Below are 15,678 nucleotides of genomic sequence, written 5' to 3' on the forward strand. Positions count from 1 at the left end.
ATTTCAGATGCAGTTCATGCTCCTGTTCAGTCGCCAGGGAAAGCTCCGGCTTCAGAAATGGTACGTGCCTCTGTCGGATAAAGAGAAGACGAAGATCACACGAGAGCTGGTGCAAACTGTCCTGGCCCGGAAACCCAAGATGTGCAGCTTCTTAGAGTGGAGAGATCTCAAGGTTGTTTATAAGAGGTGAGGAAAAAAGAGTCATAAATCAACTTATTTGGCTTATTACACTGGACACTGACCATTGTACGATGTCAATAATCAAGAATTTAAAGTATGCCACACAATTATTCAACTATTACCTCCTAATTATAATGTTCTTGTTTCAAACACAGTTGATTTGACTATAACCTCCATAACTACATAACTATAACTGCTTGTAATTCTAAAAGGACTACTTATTTGACTAAACAGTTTTACATTTCTACTACAGACTGTGTCATTGGTACTACAGATTAGCATTGTAGTACCTCACGATACTATACGTATCCTAATACACAGAGCGTGATACGATGCGTGTCCTGATTCATGGATATCCCTTAAAAAAAGTTTACTAAAATTATGTTTTGAATAAGTAGAATTAAAAGCATTAGAATCTCATGTTCACAGTGTCTTCAGCATCAGAATATAACTGTCTATGATAGTCACATGTTCAGCTCCTCAGACTCGAATGACCTCATGTAGTTTAAGAGTCTCTGGATCAAGTCCATCACGATACATATCAGTATCGATATATTGAGCACAGCTCGACTACACATAGTTCTGATACTACTCTTTCCTCTCCTGTCGGGTGACGCACCTTTGCAGTTAAATCAGACTCATCCGTTTTACAGCGATTGTAAAAAAGGCTTTTGACAGAATTGTTGTTGTCACTTCTTTATTTTATAATACTTTCTCATATCCTGGTGTAACGCTTCCTGTCACACCCCAGGACTCACACGACACATGTGTTAAAGTCATTTACAAATGTATGTTCTTAAAACTAAGAATATCTAAATGATTTCTTTAGTCGTGTGATTTAAATCCTTGTGCTGGTTCTGTAAATGACACATTTTGGTTTTGGTGCTCGGTGTAAATGTGTGATCTGTCATGTTACACCATAGAACAGCCATTTGGATTACAGCGTTCTTCTACTTTCTATTGTAGATTTTATAGACATTTAGTTTAGTCAAAAATACTCCCCCTTTATTAATTGTTCCTACACAAGGTTTGAAGAAATGTGTTACAATAACACTGGACATTTGTAAGTGTATCGCAGCTTGTGTTACTTATAGAAGACATTATTGTCCCTGACGAGTGTCTTATGGCGGAGCATGATCTTTTCTACTGTTCAAGTACTTCACTGAAAGACAATAATGATTACATCAAAATAGACAGTTTTATGAAATGTAGATTAAAAAAAACAATTCCTTTTATAGATGCTCCTTTTGAAAATTGCCATCTAAATAAATAAATATATTATAAGCACTCAGTCATAATCCTGGAGCAGCCGTGATGAACTAATCACTCTAACTTCATTGTCTTGCTAATGATTTCTTTAATGAAAAAAATATAGGATTTTACAGAATTGTAATGATTTTATAATTTTAATTATTTATTATATATATATATATATATTGTGTTTAAAATACAGACTTTCTTTTTCTGTTCAAATTAAAATAGTAGCTTAACGACTAGTAAACATTAACTGGAGCGATTATACATTTACTTCCATCTCCTGCTGATGCTTCTTAAACTTAAAGGGGATTTTTTCTCCTGCACATTACGCATTTGCCATAAAAGGTTTTAACCACATTATGGCCTCACTTCCCGTTAGCTCCGTGTATGACTATCATATTAGCCTATTATTACTATTTCACTTCATGATTGCAGCTCATGTAAACGTCCTAGTCCAAAGTTTATTGTTTAGTCATTCTGGTTCTCGAATTATAGATTTGTTCGGTATTAAATCTGTAGATTTGCAGATGCTTCTATATCATTCTCTTTGCTGTATAATACATTGTTGTATGATTGTGTGCTTTAGAATGCACATTGTGTTTCTTGTAAGCACAGATCTGCTGGTGATCAGGATCAACTGCCTTCATTAGCCCATCATCACATGCTCAAGAGCCTCTGGGATTAGTGAGGATTAAGAGCTGTGGGTGAAATGAAGCTTTGCTCATAAAAATACCTCTGCATCGTGTTAAATGAATGTCCTTCCTACACTCGCTGCACCTTCGTTACAAAATACTGCCCGTCAACATGACGTCAAGTGGAAGTGGTAGAAGTTCACTTCAGATGCATTAACACACCGGCCTAGACCAGTGACTACAATGTGCAGACTTTGTGTGTAAACTAACAAGGACCTTTACCTACAACCTAACGAGAGCATGAGAGGGGACATGGACTTCAGATCTGTACTAACTAGTTAACTGTACTAACTTAACTGTACTAACTAACAGGTTAGCCAACCTGACCATTGAAATGTAACAGCATAATACTTTATATTCAGGTTTCAGGAAACATTTATAAAACTGTTGTAATTTCTTCTTGTTTCAAGCCAACACACTGCCCCCTCTGATGAGTGGTGGTACTGCAGTTCAGTTCATTTACCAAAACTCAATGTGATGAACCAGACGGATGACGTCATGACCTCAGCACAACGTCATTCAGACCAATAAGTGCGAACACGCTCTTAAAGACAGCACAGGACATGTCCACATCATCTACCTTTAATATAACACAAATCTGGCAACAGTGTTTTTGTGAGGCCACTTCTCAAATGGACATTTGAGCTTCTTCCCTCAGATTCTTTCAATGCGTTGTGTGATTTTAAGGTTTTATTCCCTATGTTGGGCTGATCTGTTTGTGTTTTTTCAGATATGCCAGTCTCTACTTCTGCTGTGCCATTGAGAGCAAGGACAACGAGCTGATCACTCTGGAGATCATTCACCGATATGTTGAGCTGCTGGATAAATACTTTGGCAGTGTGAGTCTAGTTTCCTTTGCTCATAATGTGTTGTTTCCTTTGCTCATAATGTGTTGTTTCCTTTGCTCATAATGTGTCGTTTCCTAGTTTCTTTTGCTCATAATGTGTAGTTTCCTAGTTTCCTTTGCTCATAATGTGTTGTTTCCTTTGCTCATAATGTGTCGTTTCCTAGTTTCCTTTGCTCATAATGTGTCGTTTCCTTTGCTCATAATGTGTCGTTTCTGCATTATAATGTTCAAGTAGAATTTAAAGTGGGCCACTTACAGTATCTTAAAACTACTACAATGACTCATGATTCAGTCACCACTTCTAGCATGGTTATTGCTAATGCTACATTCTACTGCGACTTGTTCAATAGTTCATTGCTGCCTCTTGGCAAAAGAGGTTTTAAATCTTAATGGGACTCTCCTGGTTAAATGATTAAAAAAAACTTACTGCAACTAATTTAAGACAGAAGGAAATAGATGTGATTAAATCATCTGTTGAAAATACTGTTTCTTATTCTCTACATTAATACTACTTTCTGCCTTGTTTTATTTCTCAGGTTTGTGAGCTGGACATTATATTCAACTTCGAGAAGGCCTACTTCATTCTAGACGAGTTCCTTCTTGGTGGAGAGGCCCAGGAGACCTCAAAGAAGAACGTGTTAAAGGCCATTGAACAGGCCGACCTGCTGCAGGAGGTAAGACCCTGAACCTGATGAACCTTTCAGTTCATCTGCAAACACTGGTTTATGCTCCACAGTTCAGACTAAACCAGAGAAACACTATTTTAGATCAATACAGTGCCACTGTACTGTGGTCTCAACAAAATGAGCAAATAGAATTGTAAATAATCCATATTGTTTTAACAAATTACTCCTTTACTCAAAATGTATGATTCCAATCTTCATGAATGTGTAAATGTGAAAAGAGTGAGCTACAGATGCTTCTGGAACATTTTAAATATCAAAGTCTTAATGTCTTAATGGCAAAATGTGGGTTTACTTACCTTTTCCCCAAAGCATCTAGAATGACTTTTCTTTCTCTCTAATGTGTATATCCTGATATGCAATATATTCAAACTGATGTATTATGTGTACATTTACATACATTTGATTCTCTACATTACCTTCATTCATTTTGCTTGATTTATTTCTTCTGCTGATGTTTCTGACTTTGATTCTTGATTCATTTCAGAATATAGACTTTCAGATGCGCCTTTTTGGAGGTACAGTCAGTAGAACAAACCCAGTACTCACAGTGTAGTAGAAGTATCACTGCGTTAGATGGAGCCCTGTAGAAGTGTCGTAGTGACCACGCCCGACTAAGAGACATCATAATGACCTCCTGCTGCTGCTTTAATATCGATCATTTCATTAAACAATACATTATCTGCAGTTTGCACATGAAAACATATTTATGGATAAGCTGTGCGTGTATGCAGCTCCTCCTCCAGCACTAGCTCCTCCTCCAGACGACCCGGGTCAGCACTAGCTCCTCCTCCAGACGACCCGGGTCAGCACTAGCTCCTCCTCCAGACGACCCGGGTCGTAGCACATCCTGTCACTTCAGAGTCCTCTAAAGGACAGAGGTCCCTCACACTGTGCCGTGTATTTCCTGTCCAATCTATTGTGAAAGAGGAAAATGCCAAAATATGTCTTTTTAAGGCCAAAAATAAAAGCATAATTATTGACTATATTAAATGAATAGATGGATATATTCGAATAGTCCAGTGCTCTGTATCTTGTCTCCAGTTGGTTTTAGTTCAACTCTGTCTGTTCTTGAAGCAAAAAGCCACATATTATGAGTCAGTCTCAAACACATTTACATCAAGTGAAGTCCTCAAGGACACGAGGACAGAGCGGTCCTCGTGTGCTCACAAAAGAATATTTTACTTTTGTTGTGGTTAATGTAATCATTTTAAAATGGTAAAGGGCAAAAGGGTAGATTTAGATACTTAAATCAAGCAGCACCAGTTGTAGTGACAGTTTTAACTTATTAAGCTGCACAATTAATCACACACAAATCGACACAATTGTTGCTAAGGCTATAATAATGTGTGTAATATCCTAGCAAACATCGAAATGTACAATTCTAGTTTGAACAATATTCAGCTGTTTGATACATGTTGACTTGATCTCAGGAGCATGTTTGCAGAGTTCTATTGGATTTGAGTAAATTTATTCTGCAATAATAAAAGTACTTGTGTATTTGGCGCCCTCTGGTCCAGTCAAAGCCGTCTGGTCAGGCCCGTGATGAACCCTCTGTGTTCTAGAGTGAAGACTGGGGCAGTTTGCAGAGTGACGAGATCTTATAGAGGCTCCAGACTCTGGTAACGCCCGGCCTGGTGCACTGGGGCGGCGCATGGGGCTGAACTAAGTGTGCTGTGGTTTTAGAACTGCATGTGGCGTGTGCATCAGGGTCATACCAACAACATGCACCACTCTGATGGCTCCAACATTACCTGACGGGGGAATTCAGTGACGAAGACCTGGTTCTCATGTGTCGTGAGAACTGGGGGGATTTTGACAAGTGCAAATAGTTCAAAATGGAAAGATTAATGTCCCAGTAACAGGTGATGAGTGAAGGACTTTGGTTACATCTCTTTGGAACGACTGTATCACTGAAGAGGCGAACGCTTGTTTGATACATATTAGTTCAGTTTCTAATATTATTCATGTTTTTTTATTCCTATTCCCTTTTCTCTGAGCTCTTAAGGCTGTTTGTTCAGTTTTTCTGGGAGACTGTGTCCAAAGTCATTCCCCTTGAGGTTGTGTATGATGTTGTATATTTAGCAGCGGCCAAACTGTTTGCAGATCAGTTTGCTGCATCTTTCATTTACACATGATATAATATAATTTGATTGTGTCATTTTGAGTTAAAGTTGTCTTACATTTTTATACTGCCTATTTTACTCCAAATAAAACTTGTAAATTCATTGTTACTTAATATACATAGAGTAGATATGTATGTGTTTTTTATTTTTTGTGTGTTAATCTTGTTACTTCTTTGGTATGTGGTTGTTTTTTCTGAATATTGTGCAGTTCAGGGTTCGTTTTCATTAGTGGAAATGTCCTGCTGTGGACTGTGGCTTTAAGCGCTTTAGTGTCCAACTCGTGCAGTGATTATGTAGGAAAAATACCACCAGGGATTATGGGAGTTATTTTAATAAGGATTTAATGAAACATTTCTGTGGCGCTGGCCAGTGCTGGACTCTCCCTGTAATGATGCCTCTGAAGACTTCCTACTCACAGATAAATGTCTAACGGTTTTCATAAAGGGGCCTTTGTTACTGGGGCAGTGTCAGGTCAAACCCCCATTCTTCCCCCTCCATCGTCCTCATCGTCCTGTCCCCTCCATCGTCCTGCCCCCTCCATCGTCCTGCCCCCTCCATTGTCCTCATCGTCCTGTCCCCTCCATCGTCCTGCCCCCTCCATCGTCCTGCCCCCTCCATCGTCCTGCCCCCTCCATCGTCCTGCCCCCTCCATCGTCCTGCCCCCTCCATCGTCCTGCCCCCTCCATTGTCCTCATCGTCCTGTCCCCTCCATCGTCCTGCCCCCTCCATCGTCCTGCCCCCTCCATCGTCCTGCCCCCTCCATCGTCCTGCCCCCTCCATTGTCCTCATCGTCCTGTCCCCTCCATCGTCCTGCCCCCTCCATCGTCCTGCCCCCTCCATCGTCCTGCCCCCTCCATCGTCCTGCCCCCTCCATTGTCCTCATCGTCCTGTCCCCTCCATCGTCCTGCCCCCTCCATCGTCCTGCCCCCTCCATCGTCCTGCCCCCTCCATCGTCCTGCCCCCTCCATCGTCCTGCCCCCTCCATTGTCCTCATCGTCCTGTCCCCTCCATCGTCCTGCTCCCTCCATCGTCCTGCCCCCTCCATCGTCCTGCCCCCTCCATCGTCCTGCCCCCCTCCATCGTCCTGCCCCCTCCATTGTCCTCATCGTCCTGCCCCCTCCATCGTCCTGCCCCCTCCATCGTCCTCATCGTCCTGCCCCCTCCATCGTCCTGCCCCCTCCATCGTCCTGCCCCCCTCCATCGTCCTGCCCCCTCCATCGTCCTGCCCCCTCCATCGTCCTCATCGTCCTGCCCCCTCCATCGTCCTGCCCCCTCCATCGTCCTGCCCCCTCCATCGTCCTCATCGTCCTGCCCCTCCATCGTCCTACCCCCTCCATCGTCCTGCCCCCTCCATCGTCCTCATCGTCCTGCCCCCTCCATCGTCCTGCCCCCTCCATCGTCCTCATCGTCCTGCCCCCTCCATCGTCCTGCCCCCTCCATCGTCCTCATCGTCCTGCCCCCTCCATCGTCCTGCCCCCTCCATCGTCCTCATCGTCCTGCCCCCTCCATCGTCCTGCCCCCTCCATCGTCCTCATCGTCCTGCCCCCTCCATCGTCCTGCCCCCTCCATCGTCCTCATCGTCCTGCCCCCTCCATCGTCCTGCCCCCTCCATCGTCCTCATCGTCCTGCCCCCTCCATCGTCCTGCCCCCTCCATCGTCCTGTATTGCTCTAGTTCTGTTCTGACTGGATTTGAACAGCTTCATTTTTCCCTTTAAGTGTTTTATGTTGATCAGAATCATTTATTTTAGATGGAAAAAGATTACATGAGACATTTCAAGTTGATACTAATCCAACTTTAAGCATCATTTGAATCATTCAAACACTAGTTATGATGCTTTTTGAAGGAGATCATCATTTTACTTTTTGTTCATTGTAAAGTATTGATCTAAAATGACTTAGTAAGAAACAGGATCATTAACTTCCTGCAGATTGTCATTTATTTTATTCTTTTTTTTTTTTTTTAACTTGGCATTTCAGAACTCCACATGTCTTGAGTGATGAGTCATGATTGTACAAGTACAAGGAAGTGGGTGGGGATAGGGGGTAGGTGAAAACAGAGCACTTGAGCCTTTGTAGCCTCTGTTACAGGACGATACAGGACGATACAGGACGATACAGGACGATACAGGACGATACAGGACGATACAAGACGATACGGGACGATACAAGACGATACAGGACGATACAGGACGATACAAGACGATACAAGACGATACAGGACGATACAGGACGATACAGGACGATACAGGACGATACAGGACGATACAGGACGATACAAGACGATACAGGACGATACAAGACGATACGGGACGATACAGGACGATACGGGACGATACAGGACGATACAGGACGATACAGGACGATACAGCACGATACAAGACGATACGGGACGATACAAGACGATACAGGACGATACGGGACGATACAAGACGATACAGGACGATACAGGACGATACAAGACGATACAGGACGATACAGGACGATACAAGACGATACAGGACGATACAAGACGATACAGGACGATACAGGACGATACAAGACGATACAGGACGATACAAGACGATACAAGACGATACAGGACGATACAGGACGATACAGGACGATACAGGACGATACAGGACGATACGGGACGATACAGGACGATACGGGACGATACAGGACGATACAGGACGATACAGGACGATACAGCACGATACAAGACGATACAAGACGATACAGGATTACTCAAACATGCAGGGATCAAAATACAACCAGAAGTAAACTAATGATGAGGTTGAAAGGTCATTAAAGTCAAAGGATGAAGCAAAGCGCTCTTGGACTGAAGGTGTTGATGCAGTGTCTCCTGCAGGTGTGATGGTCCCTGGTCTGGCCTCGGAAGCGTCTGGTCTGTTCCAGAGTTAGGCTCTGAGCTGAGGTGAATGTGTGTCTGTGGAAGTAGGTCATCCGCTCCTTAGAGTAGAGCTAGAATCAGTAACAATGCAGTACTTTGTGGTTTGTGGTAGTTGTCCCTCCAGTGAGAGCCCTGTCTGTCTCAGTCGCTGTTGTTCATCTGGACATAAGGGTTTTATCAGCATTAGTTTGGACCTAAACTAGAAACATGTTCTTAGTCCAACCAAAAAGGCTCTGTCCACAGACTCAGTCCACTCTCTTTGGTGCGTTCACACTTGTCCTTGATTGACCCTGTTTTAGTCCTGGTTTAGCCCTGGTTTAGTCCTGGTTTAGTCCTGGTTCAGCCCTGGTTTAGCCCTGGTTTAGTCCTGGTTTAGCCCTGGTTTAGTCCTGGTTTAGTCCTGGTTTAGTCCTGGTTTAGCCCTGGTTTGGTCCTGGTTTAGCCCTGGTTTAGTCCTGGTTTAGTCCTGGTTTAGCCCTGGTTTAGTCCTGGTTTAGTCCTGGTTTAGTCCTGGTTTAGACCAGGTTTAGACCTGGTTTAGTCCTGGTTTAGACCTGGTTTAGCCCTGGTTTAGTCCTGGTTTAGTCCTGGTTTAGTCCTGGTTTAGTCCTGGTTTAGCCCTGGTTTAGTCCTGGTTTAGTCCTGGTTTAGTCCTGGTTTAGCCCTGGTTTAGTCCTGGTTTAGTCCTGGTTTAGTCCTGGTTTAGCCCTGGTTTAGTCCTGGTTTAGTCCTGGTTTAGTCCTGGTTTAGCCCTGGTTTAGTCCTGGTTTAGCCCTGGTTTAGACCTGGTTTAGCCCTGGTTTAGTCCTGGTTTAGTCCTGGTTCAGCCCTGGTTTAGCCCTGGTTTAGTCCTGGTTTAGCCCTGGTTTAGTCCTGGTTTAGTCCTGGTTTAGCCCTGGTTTGGTCCTGGTTTAGCCCTGGTTTAGTCCTGGTTTAGTCCTGGTTTAGCCCTGGTTTGGTCCTGGTTTAGCCCTGGTTTAGCCCTGGTTTAGTCCTGGTTTAGCCCTGGTTTGGTCCTGGTTTAGCCCTGGTTTAGCCCTGGTTTAGTCCTGGTTTAGCCCTGGTTTAGTCCTGGTTTAGTCCTGGTTTAGTCCTGGTTTAGACCAGGTTTAGACCTGGTTTAGTCCTGGTTTAGACCTGGTTTAGCCCTGGTTTAGTCCTGGTTTAGTCCTGGTTTAGTCCTGGTTTAGTCCTGGTTTAGCCCTGGTTTAGTCCTGGTTTAGTCCTGGTTTAGCCCTGGTTTAGTCCTGGTTTAGTCCTGGTTTAGTCCTGGTTTAGCCCTGGTTTAGCCCTGGTTTAGTCCTGGTTTAGTCCTGGTTTAGCCCTGGTTTAGTCCTGGTTTAGTCCTGGTTTAGTCCTGGTTTAGCCCTGGTTTAGTCCTGGTTTAGTCCTGGTTTAGTCCTGGTTTAGTCCTGGTTTAGACCAGGTTTAGACCTGGTTTAGTCCTGGTTTAGACCTGGTTTAGCCCTGGTTTAGTCCTGGTTTAGACCTGGTTTAGCCCTGGTTTAGTCCTGGTTTAGTCCTGGTTTAGTCCTGGTTTAGTCCTGGTTTAGCCCTGGTTTAGCCTTGGTTTAGTCCTGGTTTAGTCCTGGTTTATAATAACACCTGTAAAGTTATTGTTTGATGGCTTTATTATGCATTATTGAGGCTGTTTAAATGGCCTTGGTTGGGATAATATAAGGTTATTATAATAAATGGCTCAAAAAGACAGTTTAGGATAATATAAAGGCCCTTTAAGACACATAACAGCTGAAAGGTGCTTTACTTTGGAGCGGACAATGGACATAATCTGGTGACGACACTGACGGTGAATTGTCCTCTAACATGTTTCTGTTGGACTCAGATCCAGGCACTTTCCTCCTCACAGTCACAGGGTCACAGGGTCACAGGGTCACAGGGTCACAGGGTCACAGGGTCACAGGGTCACAGTCTAACTCCAGGTCATGACTCTGGACTCAAGTTTAAAGGGTTAAACACTGTTGATCACGTGGTGTTTTCTGTGTTAAGCTGTGTTTCTCTCCTCAGCCTCTTCATGAGTACTTTAATGTGCCTGTGTACTGACTGGCGCCCTCTGCTGGTGCTGCTGCTGCGTCACATCTGCATGAATGAGCCCCTCTCTGACCCCTGCTGTCCCTCTGTGCCTGCGCTCATGGTGGAGGGCCCCTGTGCACGCTCATGGTGGAGGGCCCCTGTGCACGCTCATGGTGGAGGGCCCCTGTGCACACTCATGGTGGAGGGCCCCTGTGCACACTCATGGTGGAGGGCCCCTGTGCACACTCATGGTGGAGGGCCCCTGTGCACACGTCAGCAGCGCATGGCACGTCTCGACCAACACTGTCACAAGAGTCACAAACTAACTATTAATTTCAATGTTCAGATTCACAAAGTCACTTTATCATAAAACCAACTCCTAATCCAATCACAGTCAAATCCCTTTATTTGGCATCCATCATACGCCAGATGCCCTCCCAAAGAGCCCCTGACATGTCGTATCCATGAGCGAGTCGTTTGTGGCAGTGTTGGTGACGCTTGTCTCTAAATGTCGATAGTTTCTTTGCACTTTTCTAACGTTTGTCGTGGCTGTAAAACTCAGATCACATTTGATTTGTACATGACCCACTGAGGACGTGACATGATTATACTTATTTTTGTTACACATTCTGTATTTGCTATCGTCCTGTGGGTTTTAAAGTACAGCTCTTCACTACTTTAAATAACACGTTTATTTACCAGGATTGAAATGACAGTATTTGTGTGGATGACTTTGATTAGCTTAATATTTAGTTATAGTTGTCACTTTACGACTCTGTACTTACTGAAATAAAACTGCTAATCGTATTAAAACTAAAAACTAAGTGTTACACGTTGGGTGAACCAACAAATCCCACAAAATGTAGAGATTATTCTGAAATTTGAAATGCACTTTGACTAAGCACTGTATTCTGTCCTTCTATGCAATAGTTGAGCATGATTATTGATCGTCTGTTACTTTATCATATTTAAATAAATGTTTGAATCAATTTGAATGGAACTCATGCATGTCGTCATTCTTTAAAATGTAAATATGAAACTGGATTTGACTCCGAATGCAGAGGAATAATGAGCACTTCATGTGAGAGTTGTGGCTGAATTCTGACTGTTTTGTCTCTTTTTTGTGCTGAACCTGGATGTAGGACTCAAAAGTAAGTGCTTCTTCTTGTGGTCACAGTCCATGTTCTTTCCATTGTCATTTCATCATTTCATTGACTTCTCCCGTGTTTCCATCAATACAAAAGACTTTGGAGGCTCTTATAAGTGATCTGTTCTATGGTATTATAACGATGTCAATGAATCCACAGATGGAGATGGATTCATGTGAAACTGTCAGTTTTATGTTTTTAACGTAGAGTCGACAGTCAAGCCCGAAGTGAAAACAGGGTTTTGAAGCAGCTTTAGGAAGTTTAGAGGAAGAAATGTTAAATGGCACAGATTAAAAGTCTGTATAGTTTATGTTCATGAAATCCTTACTAAAAGCCATGTTTACGAATGAATTGAAATCAATGTAAAATGAAATAAAATTCAAAAATCTCCCAGCCCAAATTACAGCTGATGCTGTTTAAATCTTCTATTATCCTAAATGTATTTAAAAGTAAACACCAAGGTTAGAAAAGTGACTTGAACAGTTAATAATGAATGCAGTATAATCCAAACACTCTTTGTGTCAAGGACAAACATCCACGTTTGTCCTTTCAGTCAACACTAATGAAAGTCATTTAAACTGTGCATGATAAATGTGGTTTTACATTTCCTCATCCTCCTTCCCTCACCTTGCTATTATACAAAGAAGTGTTTTAAATTGTTCCCCTCTAAATTCCTCCGTGGCCACATTAGGAACACATAATGACCACAGTACGGGTCAGTGAGGCCGGCTGCACTCGTTCACCTCCGTCCACACAAAGGGACCAGTGTTTAGACTTCATTATTAATGACTGCTTCGTGCTTAAACACTCAATTCTACCAATTTGAGCTTTATATTATGCATTTCATTTTAAATAAACATAATGATAATATAAATAATACTATTTTGTAGTGTTGAATCATGTGTAGAGCTTGTCACTTATGGGAACATTGGCTGAGAGACGTCAGCTCATTTTAAACTTTGATTTATGTATTTTTGGTGCTGAAGCAGGTACTTTCTCCCTCTGCTCCTCTGCTCACAGGAAGGAGAGACTCCGCGCAGTGTCCTGGAGGAGATCGGACTCACATAAACCTTCTCTTCACCTTCACCTTCACCACATCTGCTCTGCTTTTAGCCATTTCACCTTTAAACTACAAACTCAACACAAAACATGGCATTATTTCCTGTCGTTGTCGCTCTCATGAAGCATTTCATTGTCGTCACATTTGTTCCACTGTAAGTCCAGAGTTAGGACTTGGGTTTATTTCTATATTCGAAGGGAAAAGTGTTTAAAAGTGCCAAAGATTTGTGTTATTTTATTATTATCATAGTATTTATGTGGATGATGATGAAGGAATAAACTGGGAAATACTTTACACATGTCGTATGTTTACATCTGAACTTTAAGTCTATTTCCTTTTCAAAATAAAGGTCGATATATTCTTCATTCATGGTGTTTCTTTTATTGGACATGGAATGGGAAGGTAACAATGAGGAAAAAAAGATTTGCATTGCTGTTTTGTAAGAATAAAATGATGTGCTAATGTAGTTATTTGGAGGGAGTGAAACAATAATTTATATTGTATATTTACTACAACAAAAATACAATAGCAGCGTACAATATATTTCATGGATTGTACTTTCATTCGTTGCCTGTTTGAGTTCCCGTCACATGAATCACGTTGCTGGAAAAAAATAACATAAATGTGCAAAATAATATGGCTGTTTTTGGAAGGAAATAAGATTAAGGATTTAAAAAAATAATAAGGCAGACAACTTACTTTATCAAGAATGGCGTTAATATTTCCATCCTCCACACTTTTCTTAAAAGTTTTTGTAGTTCCAACAACAGAATTTGATAGTTTCTTGGTGGCACTGCTGGCATAATTATAAATGTAACCTGCAGAAAAGTCATTGAGAAAGCAGACAGTGACATACACTTGAACGTCCCTTAAAAATACACTTTTACATGAAATAATCAGCGCTAGAACCTCTGGCTTGTTGTAAAAGCTGAACTTGATGACGCTCACTCATGTGTTGATCGTCCTCTGGGTTGTTTACTTCGCCATTCTCGTTATTAAAAGCCCTTTTCTCTTGACTGCCCGGCACATTTTGGTCTTGTATCCCAAGCCAACTTCCCAATGTATTAAACATGCTCAATTGGCCAAGTTTGATTAACTAACATAGACAAAAACAAATAAGAAACGTTAGTTACAAAAACTAGTGACGTTTCGGGACACCTACTTCCGCAAAACAATACACTTTGGTCCTTCTGCGTTTCCGTACATTCAGTGGTTGTCATGGTAAAGAACGCGCTCGGCTTTAGCGTTTAGCAAACTAGCCGTAGAGAAAGTTCAAATGATGATGTTTTATTTCATTTAACTTACTGCATAAAATTGATAGAAGTAAAAGTATAAGTATTTATTTGACATTTGCTTCCGGGGATGAAACACAGACACATAAAGGCTCTGGTGTCACTTTAGTTTGAAGCTAACAGCAGATAGCACACACAGTTTGAAGCTAACAGCAGATAGCACACGTAGTTTGAAGCTAACAGCAGATAGCACACGTAGTTTGAAGCTAACAGCAGATAGCACACACAGTTTGAAGCTAACAGCAGATAGCACACATAGTTTGAAGCTAACAGCAGATAGCACACATAGTTTGAAGCTAACAGCAGATAGCACACACAGTTTGAAGCTAACAGCAGATAGCACACACAGTTTGAAGCTAACAGCAGATAGCACACATAGTTTGAAGCTAACAGCAGATAGCACACACAGTTTGAAGCTAACAGCAGATAGCACACACAGTTTGAAGCTAACAGCAGATAGCACACACAGTTTGAAGCTAACAGCAGATAGCACACACAGTTTGAAGCTAACAGCAGATAGCACACACAGTTTGAAGCTAACAGCAGATAGCACACACAGTTTTAAGCTAACAGCAGATAGCACACACAGTTTGAAGCTAACAGCAGATAGCACACACAGTTTGAAGCTAACAGCAGATAGCACACACAGTTTGAAGCTAACAGCAGATAGCACACACAGTTTGAAGCTAACAGCAGATAGCACACACAGTTTGAAGCTAACAGCAGATAGCACACACAGTTTGAAGCTAACAGCAGATAGCACACACAGTTTTAAGCTAACAGCAGATAGCACACACAGTTTGAAGCTAACAGCAGATAGCACACACAGTTTGAAGCTAACAGCAGATGGCACACACAGTTTGAAGCTAACAGCAGATAGCACACATAGTTTGAAGCTAACAGCAGATGGCACACACAGTTTGAAGCTAACAGCAGATAGCACACATAGTTTGAAGCTAACAGCAGATAGCACACACAGTTTGAAGCTAACAGCAGATAGCACACACAGTTTGAAGCTAACAGCAGATAGCACACATAGTTTGAAGCTAACAGCAGATAGCACACATAGTTTGAAGCTAACAGCAGATGGCACACACAGTTTGAAGCTAACAGCAGATAGCACACATAGTTTGAAGCTAACAGCAGATAGCACACACAGTTTGAAGCTAACAGCAGATAGCACACATAGTTTGAAGCTAACAGCAGATAGCACACACAGTTTGAAGCTAACAGCAGATGGCACACACAGTTTGAAGCTAACAGCAGATAGCACACATAGTTTGAAGCTAACAGCAGATAGCACACACAGTTTGAAGCTAACAGCAGATAGCACACACAGTTTGAAGCTAACAGCAGATAGCACACACAGTTTGAAGCTAACAGCAGATAGCACACATAGTTTGAAGCTAACAGCAGATGGCACACACAGTTTGAAGCTAACAGCAGATAGCACACATAGTTTGAAGCTAAC

General features: G+C 42.2%; 1 protein-coding gene and 1 long non-coding RNA gene across 7 annotated transcripts; one reads left to right on the forward strand and one right to left on the reverse strand.

Moving 5' to 3' along the window:
- LOC140353357 (AP-1 complex subunit sigma-2-like) lies at positions 1-13,204 on the forward strand. 6 transcript variants are annotated; one of them, XM_072437874.1, is made up of 6 exons: positions 1-186; positions 2,860-2,968; positions 3,513-3,650; positions 4,147-4,177; positions 8,635-8,700; positions 10,702-10,796. In XM_072437874.1, exons 1-5 carry the CDS (start codon positions 8-10, stop codon positions 8,685-8,687), a joined length of 510 nt encoding a protein of 169 aa, XP_072293975.1. In that variant the 5' UTR covers positions 1-7; the 3' UTR covers positions 8,688-8,700; positions 10,702-10,796. The 6 variants fall into 6 exon arrangements, 5 of the variants coding, with proteins under 5 accessions (XP_072293975.1, XP_072293977.1, XP_072293978.1 ...); XR_011925920.1 differs by lacking the exon at positions 4,147-4,177 and having other exon boundaries at positions 10,702-10,793; XM_072437876.1 differs by lacking the exons at positions 4,147-4,177; positions 8,635-8,700; positions 10,702-10,796 and adding exons at positions 5,225-5,281; positions 12,876-13,204.
- A 106-nt stretch (positions 13,205-13,310) lies between these two features.
- On the reverse strand, positions 13,311-14,068 carry LOC140353360 (uncharacterized). Its single transcript, XR_011925921.1, has 3 exons — positions 13,825-14,068; positions 13,615-13,733; positions 13,311-13,518 (listed from the first exon to the last, which is right to left on the reverse strand). It is a non-coding gene; the product is annotated as an uncharacterized lncRNA (long non-coding RNA).
- Positions 14,069-15,678: the final 1,610 nt, after the last annotated feature.

Source organism: Eucyclogobius newberryi, unplaced genomic scaffold (genome assembly GCF_026437365.1).
Source record: "Eucyclogobius newberryi isolate DKJ021-1_F unplaced genomic scaffold, fEucNew1.0.hap1 SCAF_9, whole genome shotgun sequence".
Lineage (NCBI taxonomy): Eukaryota > Metazoa > Chordata > Actinopteri > Gobiiformes > Gobiidae > Eucyclogobius > Eucyclogobius newberryi.

What these genes read in the sequence shown, in the direction of transcription:
- LOC140353357 (XM_072437874.1), top strand. Translation starts at nt 8, where the DNA reads ATGCAGTTCATGCTCCTGTTCAGTCGCCAGGGAAAGCTCCGGCTTCAG. An exon ending in CTCAAGGTTGTTTATAAGAG is followed by an intron (nt 187 to 2,859) that starts GTGAGGAAAAAA and finishes GTGTTTTTTCAG; the next exon opens with ATATGCCAGTCTCTACTTCT. An exon ending in AGGCCGACCTGCTGCAGGAG is followed by an intron (nt 3,651 to 4,146) that starts GTAAGACCCTGA and finishes GATTCATTTCAG; the next exon opens with AATATAGACTTTCAGATGCG.